General features: G+C 43.4%; 1 protein-coding gene across 2 annotated transcripts in view; it reads left to right on the top strand.

The window, feature by feature from the left end:
• fibcd1b (fibrinogen C domain containing 1b) overlaps positions 1–17,559 on the top strand; it is an 80,338-nt gene extending 62,779 nt beyond the window's left edge. For both annotated transcript variants that reach the window (XM_081720028.1, XM_081720027.1), the window contains 2 exons: positions 14,137–14,316; positions 16,457–17,559. In XM_081720028.1, the coding sequence (XP_081576154.1) occupies positions 14,137–14,316; positions 16,457–16,725 (449 nt within the window). In that variant the 3' untranslated portion in view covers positions 16,726–17,559. The remainder of the gene's footprint in view (positions 1–14,136; positions 14,317–16,456) is intronic.
• Positions 17,560–17,910: the final 351 nt, after the last annotated feature.

Below are 17,910 nucleotides of genomic sequence, written 5' to 3' on the forward strand. Positions count from 1 at the left end.
CCTCATCAATAATTTGTTGATCTCTTCTGTAGACACACACACACACACACACACACACGCTGCTATCTCTGTCACTGAGAGGCAACACGAATCTGGCAGAGACCTGCGAGCTTTCTTTCTTTTCTTTTTTTGTGATCAATTATTAAGCATGCAAAAGCTCTCTCTGCAAGCTCAGCTTGCTCTGTGGTGCAGAGATCTCCATGTGTAGGGGTGGAGTCCTCCGCCCTAACCTCCAGTCAAGTGTGCTCAATGCCACTCCTCCTTAAGTGCAGGTAACGACTAACTGAGGGAAAATCTGCCAAACCACTGCCAGTTCCACAGGTGTTCGGCACGGGGTGCGTGCCTCAGTGGGTGTGTGTCCCACTCCATCTCCTGCATTCAACAGTACTGCGGTGAACTTGATTGCCGTGACTAAGAGTACAGAAACATAATTATTAACTCCTGTCTTTTTTTAAACTAATTCCTCCCTCTTTTTGGTTTAATGGCAAAGTGTTCCTCTGGATTCTAGCTGCCTTCTGAGTTCTCTACCTGATCCTCGGTTCTCTACACCCGCACCAGGCATGCAGAGATCTTGGGCTTGTAAACACTTTTGTTGAGAGGAAGGATAGAGCCAAAACATAGACCATCTGATGGGTCCAAAACACAGGATCGGGCAACCCAGCCACTGAAGCTGATTGGCTGCGTGCAACCCGCATTAGGGAGAACTAAATTCCCCCTGGTTCGCAGGGGTTATTTGACTGGCTAGAAGAAATTGACTGACTTGTATTTGGAACATGCTTTCAATTTCCTGAACAGGAGAGCATCACTGTGGCTCTATTTGTCCAGTCAGCACTGTCACTTGGGGGCATATAGTGACCTGGGATAATCTCTACGAAACTGTTGCAGATACTGGAGTTTTTCATCACTGTGTGAGTGCGTGCGCATGTGTGCGTGTAGTCTGCAAGATGACTAAGAATCCGGGGGAGTCAGAACAGACTGTAGAGGCCATGTTGATGCACACTTGCTTTCACACACATGCACACACACTTCGGCTTGCTTGTGGTCATGGGTTAGCTCTATCAAGAGAAGGGAATGGAGTCTGCAGTTGCACCAAACGGCCCTTTTAGAGCTTTGCATTGGGCAGAGTACAAGACCAAGGACCATAATATTGAGCAGGCTAAGGGCATGCTTGCATACTGCAATGCTCTGTAGATACAGTAGTGCTCTATAGATACTGTAACACTGTAGATACAGTAGTGCTCTATAGACAGTGTAACACTCTGTAGATACAGTAGTGCTCTATAGATACTGTAACACTCTGTAGATACAGTAGTGGTCTATAGATACTGTAACGCTCTGTAGATACAGTAGTGCTCTATAGATACTGTAACACTCTGTAGATACAGTAGTGGTCTATAGACAGTGTAACACTCTGTAGATACAGTAGTGGTCTATAGATACAGTAGTGGTCTATAGATACTGTAACACTCTGTAGATACAGTAGTGGTCTATAGATACAGTAGTGGTCTATAGATACTGTAACGCTCTGTAGATACAGTAGTGGTCTACAGACAGTGTAACACTCTGTAGATACAGTAGTGGTCTATAGATACTGTAATGGTCTGTAGATACAGTAGTGGTCTATAGATGCTGTAACGCTCTGCAGATACAGTAGTGCTCTATAGATAGTGTAACACTCTATAGATACAGTAGTGGTCTATAGATACTGTAACGCTCTGTAGATACAGTAGTGGTCTATAGATGCTGTAACGCTCTGTAGATACAGTAGTGCTCTATAGATAGTGTAACACTCTGTAGATACAGTAGTGGTCTATAGATACTGTAACGCTCTGTAGATATAGTAGTGCTCTATAGATACTGTAACACTGTAGATACAGTAGTTGTCTATAGATACTGTAACGCTCTGTAGATACAGTAGTGGTCTATAGATGCTGTAACGCTCTGTAGATACAGTAGTGCTCTATACATTAGTGTAACGCTCTGTAGATACAGTAGTGGTCTATAGATACTGTAACGCTCTGTAGATACAGTAGTGCTCTATAGATACTGTAATGCTCTGTAGATACAGTAGTGGTCTATAGATGCTGTAACGCTCTGTAGATACAGTAGTGCTCTATAGACAGTGTAACGCTCTGTAGATACAGTAGTGCTCTATAGATACTGTAACGCTCTGTAGATACAGTAGTGGTCTATAGATACTGTAACGCTCTGTAGATACAGTAGTGGTTTATAGATACTGTAACGCTCTGTAGATACAGTAGTGGTCTATAGATACTGTAACGCTCTGTAGATACTGTAATGCTCACAAAGCATTGACCCATGAATACACTCAGGCATATACAGAAACTCACACACATGAGTATCTATAGATACTGTAACGCTCTGTAGATACAGTAGTGGTCTATAGATACTGTAACGCTCTGTAGATACTGTAGTGCTCTATAGATACTGTAACACTGTAGATACAGTAGTGCTCTATAGATACTGTAACGCTCTGTAGATACTGTAATGCTCACAAAGCATTGACCCATGAATACACTCAGGCATATACAGAAACTCACACACATGAGTATCTATAGATACTGTAACGCTCTGTAGATACAGTAGTGGTCTATAGATACTGTAACGCTCTGTAGATACTGTAGTGCTCTATAGATACTGTAACACTGTAGATACAGTAGTGCTCTATAGATACTGTAACGCTCTGTAGATACTGTAATGCTCACAAAGCATTGACCCATGAATACACTCAGGCATATACAGAAACTCACACACATGTACACTGAGGATGTTAAAATGATTCCACAGGTTTAGCAAGAGGCTGTTGATTGTTATGATTATGATTATTATTATTCAGACATTTACCTTTCACTAGTTCTCTCTCTCTCTCTCTCTCTCACACACACACACACACACACACACACACACACACACACACACGCACACACACACACACACACACACGCACACACACACACACACACACACACACACACGCACACACACACACGCACACACACACACGCTTTACCCATCCCTCTTTCTCTCTCTCTCTCTCTCTCTCTCTCTCTCTCTCTCTCTCTCTCTCTCACACACTCACACACACACACACACACACTTTACCCATCCCTCTTTCTCTCTCTCTCTGTTCCTCTCCCCCTCTTCCTCTTTCCCTACTCATCCTATCCCTCTGTGATCACTCTTTTATTTTCTCCTCCTCCTTTCTGGTCATAAATCCTCTCACTCTCTGACCAATTATTTCTTCATGAATTATAGCTCCAGAACAAAGAACATCCATTATCTGTGTTGAGTCATGAGATCTCTCTCTCTCTCTCTCTCTCACACACACACACACACACACACACACACACACACACACACACACACACATACACACACACACACAAACACGCAGTGAGTGCACTTAATGTAATGCACCAATTCACACTGTCTGTGGGTGTCATCTCAGTTTATGATCACAGAGAAAGTATTATCAGCTGGGGAGGCACTGGGAGACAGAGAAAATGGACACGAGAGTTAGAATGATTGCTATAAGGGTGCTAGAAAGCACATTAATGTCACAGCAGTTTGTCAGTAGAAAGGATTTATTGTATATGCGTACCTATCCATTCATTAAGTGTCCATTTATCTGTCAGTCTCTCTGTCCGTCTACCTTTTTACATATTCAGTGTAGAAACATACATAGCAGGTAAAAGTGGCTCTGTGTCTGAGTAACTGGTAGGAACTGAGTGAAAGGCAGACCTGCTGAACTGGTTCCAATCCAGTCGGCCATTAGCCGAGACCTCGTGCTACGACTGTCTCTCACGTGAAGGCCTTGTCACAAAATCAGCGTGCAGCAGACATCCATCATCGCAGGCCTTCCCTGTTAGAAGGCACGGAGCAGTGGTCCTTGAAGGAGCATTTGTTGCATGCCATTTCTGTGTGCCATTTCTAAGCTTTTGATCAGCGCTGATGATTTTCAGGAAATTCAGCAAGGGACTATAATTATACCCAGCTAATTTAAGAAATGTGAGCATAGCATCTATATGCTCTCAAGAGCGTTACCAAACCTTACACTTCAAAGCCTGGTCATGATGTACTGTACCAGCTGATGAAAACAGCACCCCCCCGCCGCTTGCTGTAATAGCCGCCATTACAATGCGAGTCCCCTTTTTCATTTTCTCTCTCTGATGTTCACTCTCTCTCTCCACCAATAACCCCACTGACCTTTGATCTTGTAAACATGACCCAGGTGGCATCATCTCTGTGACCCCATCCCCCACCCCTAACATTCGGTTGCCATGGCCACATGGTTACCTGAAGTGCATAGTGTATATTAGGAGCTTTGTTTAATGTTGGCCATAGTAACACACACTCAAATCTAAATCTTTATTCTTCTGATTGGTAAAATTAAGCTGTCAAAGTCCCAATACTGTTATAGAGAGAAACTATAGCAAAACATAATGGGTTTTCCGACATTTTTGCTGAAATGGGGCCCACTAAAATGGGGCTCATTATATCGGCATGTCGGATACAGCTAATGTCTTGTGGGTGTACCCTTTTCATGATATTCAGGAAGCACGGAGGTCCAGCTTTACTACCTTAAATTTGTCTGTTAGACTTTTTACCCCTCTTAAAGTTCCTGGAATTTCAGATAGGTTCACCTGGGGTCATTTAGGGAATCCTTCGCAAAAGTATTTGGAATTTGTTTCAAAATGTGTAATTGAGTTCAGCCAAGAATAGAGTAATAATGAAACTTTGAGAGGAATATAAAAGACCTAACTGTGTCTGAAGGACATGTATAAGAACGGTTCCCTTTTAGAACATGTAAGTTTAAATGCAAAGTTGAATGCACGCATTGGTTTACATTAACTGGGGCTGAGATAGCTCTATTTCTCATCAGGAGAACTCATCATAACTCAGCTAAAGAGGTCGACAAAAGATGTCTGAAGTTCATCGTCTTCTCTCTGAGCTTCATCCACTCATCTCAGTGGGGAACTGAATAAATGAGAATGAACTTTAAGACCAGCTGTGTGTGTGTGTGTGTGTGTGTGTGTGTGTGTGTGTGAATGTGTACTGTGATTCTTCTTAACTCTTCCATGCTCTTTTATTTGTCCGCACACACACACACACACTGAACTGTATCCCCCTATCTGCCTCTCTTTGAAGTCAGTGCGATATCCTCTCCCTGTGCCTCCTCCTGCCAGTAGCAGGGAAAACAGCCATGTGTTCAAAGATGCCCCCCACCCTCTGCTCCCTGCCCCCATGCCTCACCTCCACCCCCTTCTCCATCACCACGTCTTTCTCCTCTCATTCTCCTCCTCCAGACTCACCCCTACGCTGCTTCCACTCCTGCCTCCCCTGACGACTCTCACAGTAAGATGGAGAACTATAAATATTTAAACTCACAAAAGTATCACTGCAAGAGGAGGATGGAGGTGAGAGAAACTCCACGGTACCATGATTCCTTCACGGGGCTCCACCCCTCGCCCTCCTCCACCCGCTTCCTCTGTTCGCAGCGGTTTGAAAACGGCAGCCATGTTTGAGCCCACCGTAGGGAGCCAAAAAGCGTTCAGTGCAATCTTCGCTGCAATACACTTTTGGAATCTAAGTAAATAAAACTTTAATATTGCAACCTTTTAGCACGACAGGTTCAGGCACGAGACCCCACTGTGCGCACATGAATGAATTTTTAATGCTGATGTCAGTCTCGTTAGGCGCGGCCAGAGACTCGATAAACAGATATGGAGCGGCACAGCTCTGGCTTTTTGCCTACTTGACACTGGCGATGGTGCCAATCAATGGCATCCTAATGTACATGCAGGATAAATGAACAGTCCCCCGATGAGTGTGTGTGTGTGTGTGTGTGTGTGTGTGTGTGTGTGTGTGTGTGTGTGTGCGCGTGTCCCTCAGTGTGTGTGCATGTCTGTGTGTGACTGTGTGTGTCCCTCAGCGTGTGTGCATGTCTGTGTGTAACTGTGTGTGTCTCTCAGTGTGTGTGCATGTCTGTGTGTGACTGTGTGTGTCCCTCAGCGTGTGTGCATGTCTGTGTGTGACTGTGTGTGTCCCTCAGCGTGTGTGCATGTCTGTGTGACTGTGTGTGTCCCTCAGCGTGTGTGCATGTCTGTGTGTGACTGTGTGTGTCTCTCAGTGTGTGTGCATGTCTGTGTGTGACTGTGTGTGTCCCTCAGTGTGTGTGCATGTCTGTGTGTGACTGTGTGTGTCCCTCAGTGTGTGTGCATGTCTGTGTGTGACTGTGTGTGTCCCTCAGCGTGTGTGCATGTCTGTGTGTGACTGTGTGTGTCCCTCAGCGTGTGTGCATGTTTGTGTGTGACTGTGTGTGTCCCTCAGCGTGTGTGCATGTCTGTGTGTGACTATGTGTGTCCCTCAGTGTGTGTGCATGTCTGTGTGTGACTGTGTATATCCCTCAGCATGTGCATGTCTGTGTGTGTGAGTCTCTCAGCGTGTGTGCATGTCTGTGTGTGTGCGAGTATCTCAGCATGTGTGCATGTCCATTTGTGTTGTGCCTTCATCCCTCAACATGTGCCTTAGTGTGCGTGTGGGTGTGTGTGTGTGTGTGTGTGTGTGTGTGTGTGTGTGCGTGTGTGTCTGCGCATAACCCTCAGTGTGTGTGTCCATTTGTGTGTGTCTGCTAAACGCCGTAAATGTAAATTTGTGTTGTGCCTTCGTCCCTCAGCATGGACAGTGGTGAATGGCTCCATTTTGTGTGCCTGCTTGGACTAACAGAATAATAAAAAAAATGACTTATGGTTTGCGGGGAACACAGTTTGTAGTCGGCTAACTGCCGGAATATGTCACACAGCGAGTGAGGCCTGTCCCAGGCGCGCTCGGCGTGTGGCGCTACACACGGCCACACAAGGATCTGCACGTCTGCCTTTACCATCACTGCTGGACATTTATTCAATCGTGTAGCGCATTTACGTAGATTTTTATGCAGAGGGTGAAGGTGAGGGGGTGGGACTAAGTTTATAAAACCAACAGGGCTAATGATTTAGAGGTGTGCAGGGGGCATACAGGTGTGTGTCTCTTGCAGGAGTGCATTCGCGGGTTTACATACTCCTCAGATTTCTCCCATGATTCCAGTATCAGACCTTGCAATTGCAATATTCAAACTTGTTCTATTTTTTTTTTCCAGTTTTGATCATTCCCAAAATAATGCTAGAAAACAAAAATCTTTCAAATAAAGTCAGGACATCAGACCCAGAACAGATTAGATTTAAATTATATCACAATAATATGACATTTCATGTGTACAGGTATGAGTAAAATTTTTATATTACTGCGCTTGTCATTTAAAAAATGAAAACTTATAGAATGTAACTACTATGTGTAGGTTTGCAAATGTATTCACGGATGACGTGTGAGTTTATGCCAAAAACTACTTTGAGTTAAGGAGACATTTGAGGCCCATAAAATTTACTCCACCACCAGTCTCTAGTAGCACAGGGCCTTGACCATGAATACAAAGTGAGATTATATATGCCTCCAGACAAAGAAAAGGTATATTTCAGCAGGAAATAATACACAACTCAGCAGTTTAGATTTTGGTGTTGAGGAAGGCTTTGGGGCAGAGACAAGTTTCACATGTAATATAATGGCCTACAACTCAGGAGACTCAACATCAACACACATTTCGGTTGTCTTCACAGATGTCTCCACAATGTCCAAGTTTGTGCAATTACTAAATGAAGCGTTGAACTGATATATAAACATGGGTTAAGAATTCAGAAGCTTTCACTCTAGAAGACCTTATCTAGAAGACCTTATCAAACATCCTCCTTGCTGAGACCATGTAGATCCATGTAGATCCATGAGATCCATGTGGGTGTGTGGCTTTTGTTTTACTATACTTCAGATTTGACATCATTGTATCCGTGAGGTTCCTCGCATGCTAAATAGAGGTAACCCAGATGATCAAAGGCACACATGTTTTCACTATCTATTTCATACTCAGGAAGTGGAGGAAGCATCATCCAGCCCACACATTGCCTAGGTCAGGCTGCTGGCTAAACTGAGATACAGCAGATAGAATCCGGTAAACCTTGGGTTATGTCTACATGAATTATACTCCAGTTATAGTTATAGTGACTCCTCTTTTGGCTGAGTCTGAGCCAGCTGAGCCCAGTCTAAAGGTTTTAGAGAATCTGGAGTCGAAAACATTTGGCACAGAAAACTGAGAAGTGGGTGAGGCACAGGGACTATTTTTTGTCAGCCAATCTGGTTTCAGGCCAGTTGGAATATATCAAATGTGTGATTTTTTTTGACTCGACATAGTTTAGTAGTGTATGCAGGTTAATAAATGCAACCTAAAACTTTAACTCCCCTCTTATAGCTTTGGGCACAGTGTGTGTCAGCAAGTGTAATTTTCATCTCTCACCAATTCTCAAATCTCACTAACTTTCTGCACTCTGTGCAGGTCTATCCATACGATCTCTCCAGCCATGACCTCTCCGATGTACAGTGTGTACTGTATTCTTTCTTATGTCAGTGATAACCATCCACCATCAAGGGGGGAAGAAATGTCATAAAATGGCTAATTTGTTGGAGTGACTGGGAAGCTTGCTAGAGAGTAAATTATGTCAGAGTCCATCCTGTCATGATCTACCCAGTTCTGCATGACAGGCTTCACTCTTTGGAATAAAAAATAACAACTTTGATTTCCATTTCCATATATAATCTCCCACACACTATGGACAGGACGTAAAATCAAACTTATATCAACATCACTTAGTAATAATGAATATTGTGTTTGACAACACCCAGTTTATTCTTTAGCTGTTCTTCTACTGTAAACATTTCTGTAACATTTAAATGTATTAAAACTAAAATGAAAAGTATATGAGGAACAAGTGAAACCCACAGTTTAAGCATACAGGTTCAGTTCATTTACAAGTGAGGGCATTTGTAATTGTAATTCCTTTCATAATGACAACATTTGGCAATATAATTCATCCCTTTCTCAGTCAAGCTGCCCCTTTTTCTGATGGTTGTTTGAGCATTTGCTCTTTGACCTCAGCCATTTCTGCAGTGAATCATATATGGTCGTGTGAGCATCCTCTGCTCCTACCCTTCATGGCCTTCTGTTGCCCCTCCCCTGCTGGGCTGGCGGTGGGTGATTAATGCCTCTGCCTGTCCGAGGAAGCGTGGGCAATGGCAGCATCGTCCAGTGCCACGCTTGGGTGGCTGTCTGTGCGGACAGCTGGAGCTGAGAGTTTCGCCGAGGCAATTTTACACAACCTGGAACAGGGTTGGAAGCCCGAGGTGAGCCAAGAGGTTTACGATGGCTGCAGCTGGCGGAGGGCTTTATGAAATAACAGCAGATGTGACCCGGGAGAAATCTGATGCATCACTTTACAAACCAACTCGAAATGAAAACTAAACACACAGCAAAGAATGCTTTAAAGGGATTGGATCATTCATGTGCTTTCTAAAAACAGATGAATGTTGCATACAATCTTAATTTAAACTAATTGTAGCAAGCTGACTGATTTTTAGTGTGTTTATAATAATCAGAGTACAGTGCTCTGTTTATTGCACCTGTTGGGTAAACACCTTTATTTGAATTTGAAATCAGCATAACCTAATTCTAAAATCATAAAATTCAACAGACCTCTCACCTGTCTTTCAGTGTACTTCCTCTTTCAGTGTTTTGTTCAATGAGCCAGTTTGTGTCATGTCCGTCTGATGTGGCAACAGCTGTTTCAACAGAGCAGCTGCATCCACAGAATAACCTGGCGAGTATCACCTCCTGTGTGTGCTTGTGTATGTGTGTGCCTGTTGAAGGTAGTGCATCAGTTTAACCACATGTAAACAATTTCATTAAATTATCACCCTAACATGGTTATTTGCCTTGTTGAGATTATTGTGCGTACATAACCAGAAAATGATACTGAGGCCTACAATTATGCAGAACTTGGTTCCTGATCTAGTCTATAATACCACACTAATCTTCTCAGGGGTTTAGGAACACCTGACTGTTAGAGGCTACTCTGTTCCTTTAGACTGGACATGACAGCAAGAACTAGGCTATCACACTTTTCCTTATTTTATCTTTTTAAGTGAATCTTGAATGTGCCTAAATGTTTATTCTAAATTTATCACCAGTAATGAATCTTTTTTTTTTCTTTTTATGCATACAAACATTTTCCTTTAAATACCTCACATAGGAAGTGATCTGTTTTTGATAGTACGTCATGTCTATTATAATGTTCTAGATGATAGGTATCATAGCCATTTTAGAATAACTATGGTGGTGCCAGACACAATTCATTTGCTCCGAAGCCAAAGGACACAGCTGAACATATGCAACTCATGCATGCATTTATGAAGACCAGCCTGAAGGACTAATAGCCACTCCACTGATGAAATATAGGGACACTAGAAGCACCAGTCGTCTCCTAGAGATTCTGTATCTCATTCCTCAGTCATCATGTCTAGGGTGAGGAGGAATGACAATAAAAATTTAATTTGACTTTGACTATGGCAGCCGTCATGCTTACATTCACTATTCTAGCAACTAAATCCAATGGCCTTCCTGTGTTGCCTCGGTAAGGAGTAAGAGGCTTGTCTGTGTCCCATAAAAGTGTCGTAAATCAAGCCACAATAAAATCACAGAGTAGCCTCAAATACTGCAGAAACCATGAATGTTCTTAATATGTGTGGGCACATTCATTAGGTGTCTGGTGTCTAATGCAATAAGGCACAGCCGTGCAGATCTCGAAGCTGTCATCACTACTGCTTTACTGCCAGGAAGCCTTCAGATAATGAAAGCTTTTTAAAAGTTGTTTTCCTTCATTTTTGTCTCTATGTTTCACTTAAAAATCATCAAGGAGAATTTTCTCTGAATGGACCACTTCGCACGCCTACATACACCTCCCCCTCCACACACACAAACAAGTATGTTGCCTTCATACCATCTAAGTGGGCAATCAGTATGATAATTTGAAGCAAAATGCTGCTTAGTCCTCACTTTTAAAGACTCAGTAATGCTCAACAATAATGCTTAATTAAAATTGGGGCACACCTGAGCTTTTAAATCTCACACGTAGTGTTTCATTTGGCCGGTCCTTTCTCAGAATTAGAGAGACAGAAAGAGAGAGATATATTTCTCTACATTTAATTATTCCAAACGATCCTGAGGGAATTCTCAAGGGCCTTAATTAAGTCAGAACTTAAGCTGTGGAAATTCCGACTGGGAGCTCTGGGTCTTCTCTCCCTTCTCTATTTTTATTATGCACAAATGGTATCTAGATTTACTTAGAAGATGAAAATAGATAGCGCCATTATGGGTGCTTTCATTCGTGTGTGCGACGTGTTGTTCCTCTTTCATGAACCTGTTGTACACATGCATGTGCAAACTCCATCCTAAAAGCAGTACCTAAAGTAAATAACTAAGAAGTTCATTTCATTGTCACGTCTTTCAGCATAGCCACAGTTTTGTTATCTCAGCACCTACTGAGGATGTCCAAGGATGACTCGGACAATCCACAGCTTGGTTTCAGTGCTGGCAAATGAAGTAAAGTTTAGACACCATGTTACAATAGATGGTTGAGGGGCTGGAAACAAGGGTGGATATTTCATCTCATTGTTTGGGGGAACAACACAGAAAAAGCAATTCCTCAGGGCAACACCAGGGTGCTGCTAAAAGTATTGGTATATTATATTGCATTTGTAATAAACCAAATAGCTTCAAAATATGTCAAATTCAGAAAATTCATAACGATAATTTTGTGAAGTCTCCCTAGACACAAATGCACTAGGAGATACGGCTGTCCTGTACCGATGTGGCAGCCATGTTGTTGCACAAGATTCACCTGTGAGGTAATGGAGCAAACAAAATGCAGTCAAGTTAGAAATATAAATGTGTTTTCTGAAGTAACCACCACTGACACACTTGCTCCGCAGACGTGTACTGAGGGCCATGGCGGTTCCAGTGATGGTAGGCAGTGGACTAAACCTCCATGATGCATATGCAGCGCAATTTTTCAAAGCTTAAAAATGTTTGCAACTATAATTAGCATGGATTCTTTCAATGCATATTGTTATATTGTTTAAAATTATACAGTTATGTTTACAATTATATACTGCAAGGGGCAGTTCTGTATAGGAATTGGGGGGGGGGGGTTAATTACCCCTGTAATTTCTGGTGGGGACAGACTTTGATAGGATTTGATAGGATAGTAGTTTCTACACACTGTGTCATAACTGCATGCCTGTTTAGACACAAGGGATGCAAAATTATTTGAAATAAAAGAAAGAGCTGTGAACCATAGTGGTCCACGGGATATTACAGAAGCACGTTTGTCCCAGAAACTCTAATCCTGATAGGTGGAGTAGGCTTCAGTTAGGCTTTCTCACCTTTAAATAATAAAGCATCCATCACTGAAAAGGCATCAGTCTTCACCAATGAACGTGTGGAGACATCACTAAACAGTGCGGCACCGAGTTCCCACAGCAGTGCAGGATCGCTCCTCGCCTTGGCTACTTTTAGCAGAAGCCTGACAGTGGAAGGCGAAGCACTGCCAAGTGAGAAAGTGGCTGCGAACTTATTTAGTCCGCCGTCTCTGCTGCAAATGAGTGGTATAACCGTCAGTGGCAAAGTAGAGAAGCAACCCCGGTCATGAGCATCACTATGATGACAATCTGCCACGCCGAGCACCCCTCGGTCGCCATGAGATGTAGGAGTTGTTTAGTGAGGAGGTCTGTGTGGATATGTGTGCACACAAATGTCCTCTTCTCGCATGTTTAATTACACTGCTTATGGGATTTCCTTATTAGTGTGGGTGCCGGTGCCAAACTAATCCTCTCCCTCGCTTAGGTAACTGTCGCATCAAAACAATAGCATGAAACGTTTGCCCTTGGATTACCTCTCAACTTCTGTCCCCTTTTCACAATGAGGGTGCTCTGAGTATGACCACACACACATACACACACACACATACACTCACACACACACACACACATACACGCACGCACTTGAAATCAAGACGGCCGCCCCAAAACGAAATCAAGCACCTTCTGCGGGATGACACATCATTTCCTGTTAGGTGGTTTGGATTTTGCGCTTATTTGGAGTCAAAATGGCAGGTACATCGAATCGTGAACAGAATGCTACGTCCGCAGTGCCATCGTAATCTTCCATGCAAATTTAATACACCCTAGTCAGCTATGAATCTTTCAGGCCTGCTTGTGCTGTGAATATTAAATCGTCTTTGTTCGCTTTTTTTTAAGTGTTGCTTACAATGAGATGAATACATGTTTACACTTAATCTCCCCCCCTTCAGCTGTGTAATTCCATGTTTGATGGAAAACGGTGTAGAGAATGGAGAAATTACTTTGTTAGCACTATATTGTAGATCTGTGCCCATCCTCTCATTCCCAGCTGCGCCGATTTCCGGGGAGATGATCGGAAACGCTATGCTTTCAGTATTTCACTGTGGAATTAATGACAGTGGAAAACCATCTGACTGTGAACAGCATAGCTGCAGTGTCGTGTGTGTATGTGTATGTGTGTATATATATATATATATATATATATATATATATATATATATATATATATATATATATAAAGCTTTTGCACCACCAAATATTCATTCTTTGGTACTTCCTCTAACTACATGAGCTATTAGCAGAAAAGGCTCACAGAGGTAATCTTAGGTAAAGCGAATAAAACGAACATTCGGTTTTACTCAGCCATTTCAAGATAGTGTCATTTGTAGTCAGAACATTCAGCTCCTCTTTGTATAATCCGTTTGGTCCACAGAAAAGAGGGCTTATGCCAAATCACTGGATCCAGACTGCTGCCCAATAGAGCACAGAATGGGGATCCGCGTGTCCTTGTTTGTGGCTGACGTCCTGAGCACCATGTGATTTCTGTTCCTAAGCCACTTTCATAAGGGGGAGGAAATCCTACAGCAGGGTTACCCCCCCGAGCAACGTCAGCATATCGTCTCTTCAGGCTATGACGGTTCTGTGCCACTCGCCCGTTTTTCCTGGAATGGGACAAATTGAAAACAGTTTCCATTTTGCTTTTTTCTATGTCTCAGTGGGCCCTTTGATGACTATGAATCACTCTCTCACTCTCCTCTGTCCCGCCCCCCCCTCCTTTTCCAGGTCTGAAGCAGATCCATGCTCTGTCTATCCAGGCTAACTACGAATTGAGGATAGATCTAGAAGATTTCGAGAACAGCACAGCGTTTGCCCAATACGGCATGTTTGGAGTCGGGCTGTTCTCAGTTGATCCCGAGGATGATGGCTATCCACTGACCATCGGTGACTACACCGGCACTGCAGGTATAAAGACACTCACACCAATACAAACGCCTCTCAAACTGTGATGCACTGTGGCGTGCCTTGCCTACCTCTGTACTTCTGTCTTGTGTATACGGATTTGAAGAACACTATCTTAGTCTGGGTCCACAGTAACAGACCTTTCCTTTAATTTCCAAATCTGTCCATCATCTGCAGAGACTTGTGTCCACAGCAGCCAAAATCAAGTGAGCCAGACCCTGAGAGATGCACCCATTCTGCTCACCAACAAGTGGACTTGGTCCACTCCCACTTGCTCTTTTCTCACCCAGTCACAAAGGAGTGTGCATGCTCCGAGCACCTGGACATGCAGCTTAGTCGACGTTTGTTGTGGGCCGGTTCAGTTTAGTGCAGGGCCTGGTGTCTCTTCATGGTTTACCTTGCTTATGCACTACACTGAGCGCTTACTGAGCAACGAGAAGGAATCACAAGTGCTGAGTCACCGGGGAGATTGCACCCAAATTGTTGACCGCATGTTCGTTGCCATGCCAAGGTTCTCACATGCGCGAAAACCACAGAACACACTCACATCGGTCCAAGAGATTAAGTGACTCCCAGTTAATTACTGCCATTGACCTGGAGCATAAACAACTGTTTGTCGTCATGACAAAGAACCAATTTAGAGAAGCCTTCTGGGAGTGGAGGAAGAAAAGAGGTAAGAGTGAGGGATAGGAACAGATAAAGAGAGGGGGATGAGGATTAGCCTTGGAAAAAAGAAGGAGAAGCAGAAGCTAGTGTGCATCGGTTGAAGTGATATCATGTGGCTGATAAGTTATCAGCGATAATAGCTTTTATTGGATAAAGGTTTCCCTCAAACAACAAAGAGTGCATAGAATCCTGGGAAAATGGAGAGAATGACCCAAACATGCACAGTGGAAGGGACAATGAGGCAGCGGAGCAGAAAGCAGGAGGCGGGGTTAACAAAGAGAAGGCGGAGAGAAGCGCCTACTTTGGGCCAGGAGCCGGGACAAATGTATGGCCTCTCGGAGAAGGCACGCTGACCTAGAGCCATTTGCGACGGAAGAGATCAGTGCTGTGATCACCGATCCTACTCTTTGATAATCAGCCCCTTCTCTCTCTCTCTCTCTCTCTCTCTCTCTCTCTCTCTCTCTCACACACATCCTCCTGTCCTCCTTCCCAGGGGACACAGTGTTCCATTTCTTTTTTTCTCCAGCTTTCGCTGTTGTGTTTTTGTTGAGCAGGCAGGAACACTTTTGTACCATCAGAAGCCTGCTGTATCCCTCAAATAGCAGTGGTTCTCACTTTCGCGGGCTGAAACGTGTAATTCAGGCTGGATGTTCATGCTACAAAGCAAGATTTCACATGTTGCTTAGATTGCGTTATCACCTCAAAGCTCCCCAGTGAAACATGAGGACTGTGTTGTAACAAGATACCTCAAATGTACCATGTTTTTGACTATGCTATTTTTCATATCGCCTGTTTTTATTAAGTATTAGATGCTGTGATTAGTCGTTGATGCGTTAGACAGTGTCGAGGCTTTCCCTTGATGGCTGCCAGATGTGGCTGAGTTCCTTCCCACCTTATTCCTGTTCACTGCTTGTTTGGGGCATCTCGTTAGTCAGGAGCTTCCTTTAGGCTAGACATCATTAAGCTCAAACCTGCATTACCTGCAGGGCAGTTTTGCACATCTCATTATGTGTGAGGGAATTAGGGAAAGAGAGAGAACAAAAGAGAGAAAAAGTGGAAGGTGATTTCAAAAGCTTGTATAAAAAGATAAAAAGGTCAGCCCTGAATCTTTGATAAATCTTCAACAAAATGATTCATCCATCTTTTTAAAATAATAAGAGATGAGTTGAAGGGTGGAGGTGAAGTGTGGGGGTGGCCTCTCATCTTTACCTTCCCATTTACATTATTGATAAGTCAGCATCCATTAATCACTCTGGAATGAGATAAGATACTGCTCTCCCTTTAAGTGACAAGGTAGGGCAGACAGGTTGGCCAAGAAGAGTTTCATCAGTGTCCATAACGTCCATCAGTCTCATGAAAACAAGACATAAATAATACAATTAACTTCTCTCTCCTTCTTATCTCATTCTTCTAACTCTTCCTGTGTGTGTGTGTGCGTTTGTGCGTATGCATGCGTGTGCATGCACTCTACCGACAGGTGACTCCTTGCTGAAGCACAACGGCATGAAGTTCACCACCAAGGACCGCGACAACGACCACTCGGAGAACAACTGCGCCTCTTTCTACCACGGTGCGTGGTGGTACCGTAACTGCCACACGTCCAACCTGAACGGGCAGTACCTGCGCGGGCAGCACACCTCCTACGCTGACGGCATCGAGTGGTCCTCCTGGACTGGCTGGCAGTACTCGCTCAAATTCACCGAGATGAAGATCCGGCCCACACACGAGGAACGAGAGAGCAAGTGAGCCAGAAGCCGGAGCCGGATATGGGAGGCAGCTGAGGAGGGAAGAAGAGAAAGACGTACGGAGAAGAGGAAAGGCGTGCATTGAAAATGTATATGAATATGACAATGACTCGCAGCCGACAGTGACTGTAGGAAAGAGAGATGCTGTCAGGCACCTTTATTTTGTTTGTTTGTTTGTTTGTTTGGTTGGTTGTTGTTGTTTGAGGTTTTTTTAATTTTTTGCATTGGGCTTTGTATGAAAAGTCATACATATATCTACTCCTTAAAATGTGTAACTCCATCCACCCAAACGTTCTCCCCCTCAGGTAAGTATGTTTTCATTGGGAAAATAAAACAAATTCCTGAATTGATTGGTGGAGATTAAAAAAAAAAAAAAAAAACTTGAAGTGGCATTCATTAGAGCATCCTGAGTGAACCAGCAGGTGGATATGCAGCCTTGATCCTCAGAACATTCCATAAGAACAATTCTCATGGACAAATTCAACATGTATCACATTATTATTGCATAGTACAACAGAACTATCCACTCACCCAAGGTTAACTGGGAAGCTAGACATTTCATATTTGTTTGCTGTAGCTGAATTTGACACTGGAATGGTTCCAGAGAGAGGAAATATTTCTTTATTGTTCGATGCATTTACTTTTCCTGAAAAGGTTGACATAAATGGACAGCACTCATTCTGCATGTGACCTCCAGAACAGCCATAAAGTCTCTTGAGTCTCGTTCTGAAATGAGAAAACGCACAACACACATACGCATACAAACACACACCCAAAGAGAGAGAGAGATGGAGAGAGAGAGAGAGAGAGAGAGAGAGAGAGAGAGACAGAGAGAGAGAGAAATAAACAGATGTAACAAAAAAGGATGACAAAGAAAGATGAATGGAGTGGCAAAGAAGGAATGCTGGAAAGAGAATGTCAGTGCACAACATGATTACTAAGATGATGGGAGGAGCAGCACATTGACTGGTCTCTGCAGCAGCTGGGATTCCCATTCTGTGGTGCTTCTGGGAACTGTAGTTCGAAAAGGGAATGGCTACAGAGAGGAGCTGGTGAAAGAAACCATGGAAGAGGAAACTGGGAGATTGTTGAAAGAGGAATGAGCAGATCTATTTGACAGGCCATTAGTGAGCATATTGGCTACTTTGTCTGATTGCCCATGCCAACTGATTGTAAGCCAACACTC

Source organism: Electrophorus electricus, chromosome 8 (assembly GCF_041902795.1).
Source record: "Electrophorus electricus isolate QZ-2024a chromosome 8, ASM4190279v1, whole genome shotgun sequence".
NCBI lineage: Eukaryota > Metazoa > Chordata > Actinopteri > Gymnotiformes > Gymnotidae > Electrophorus > Electrophorus electricus.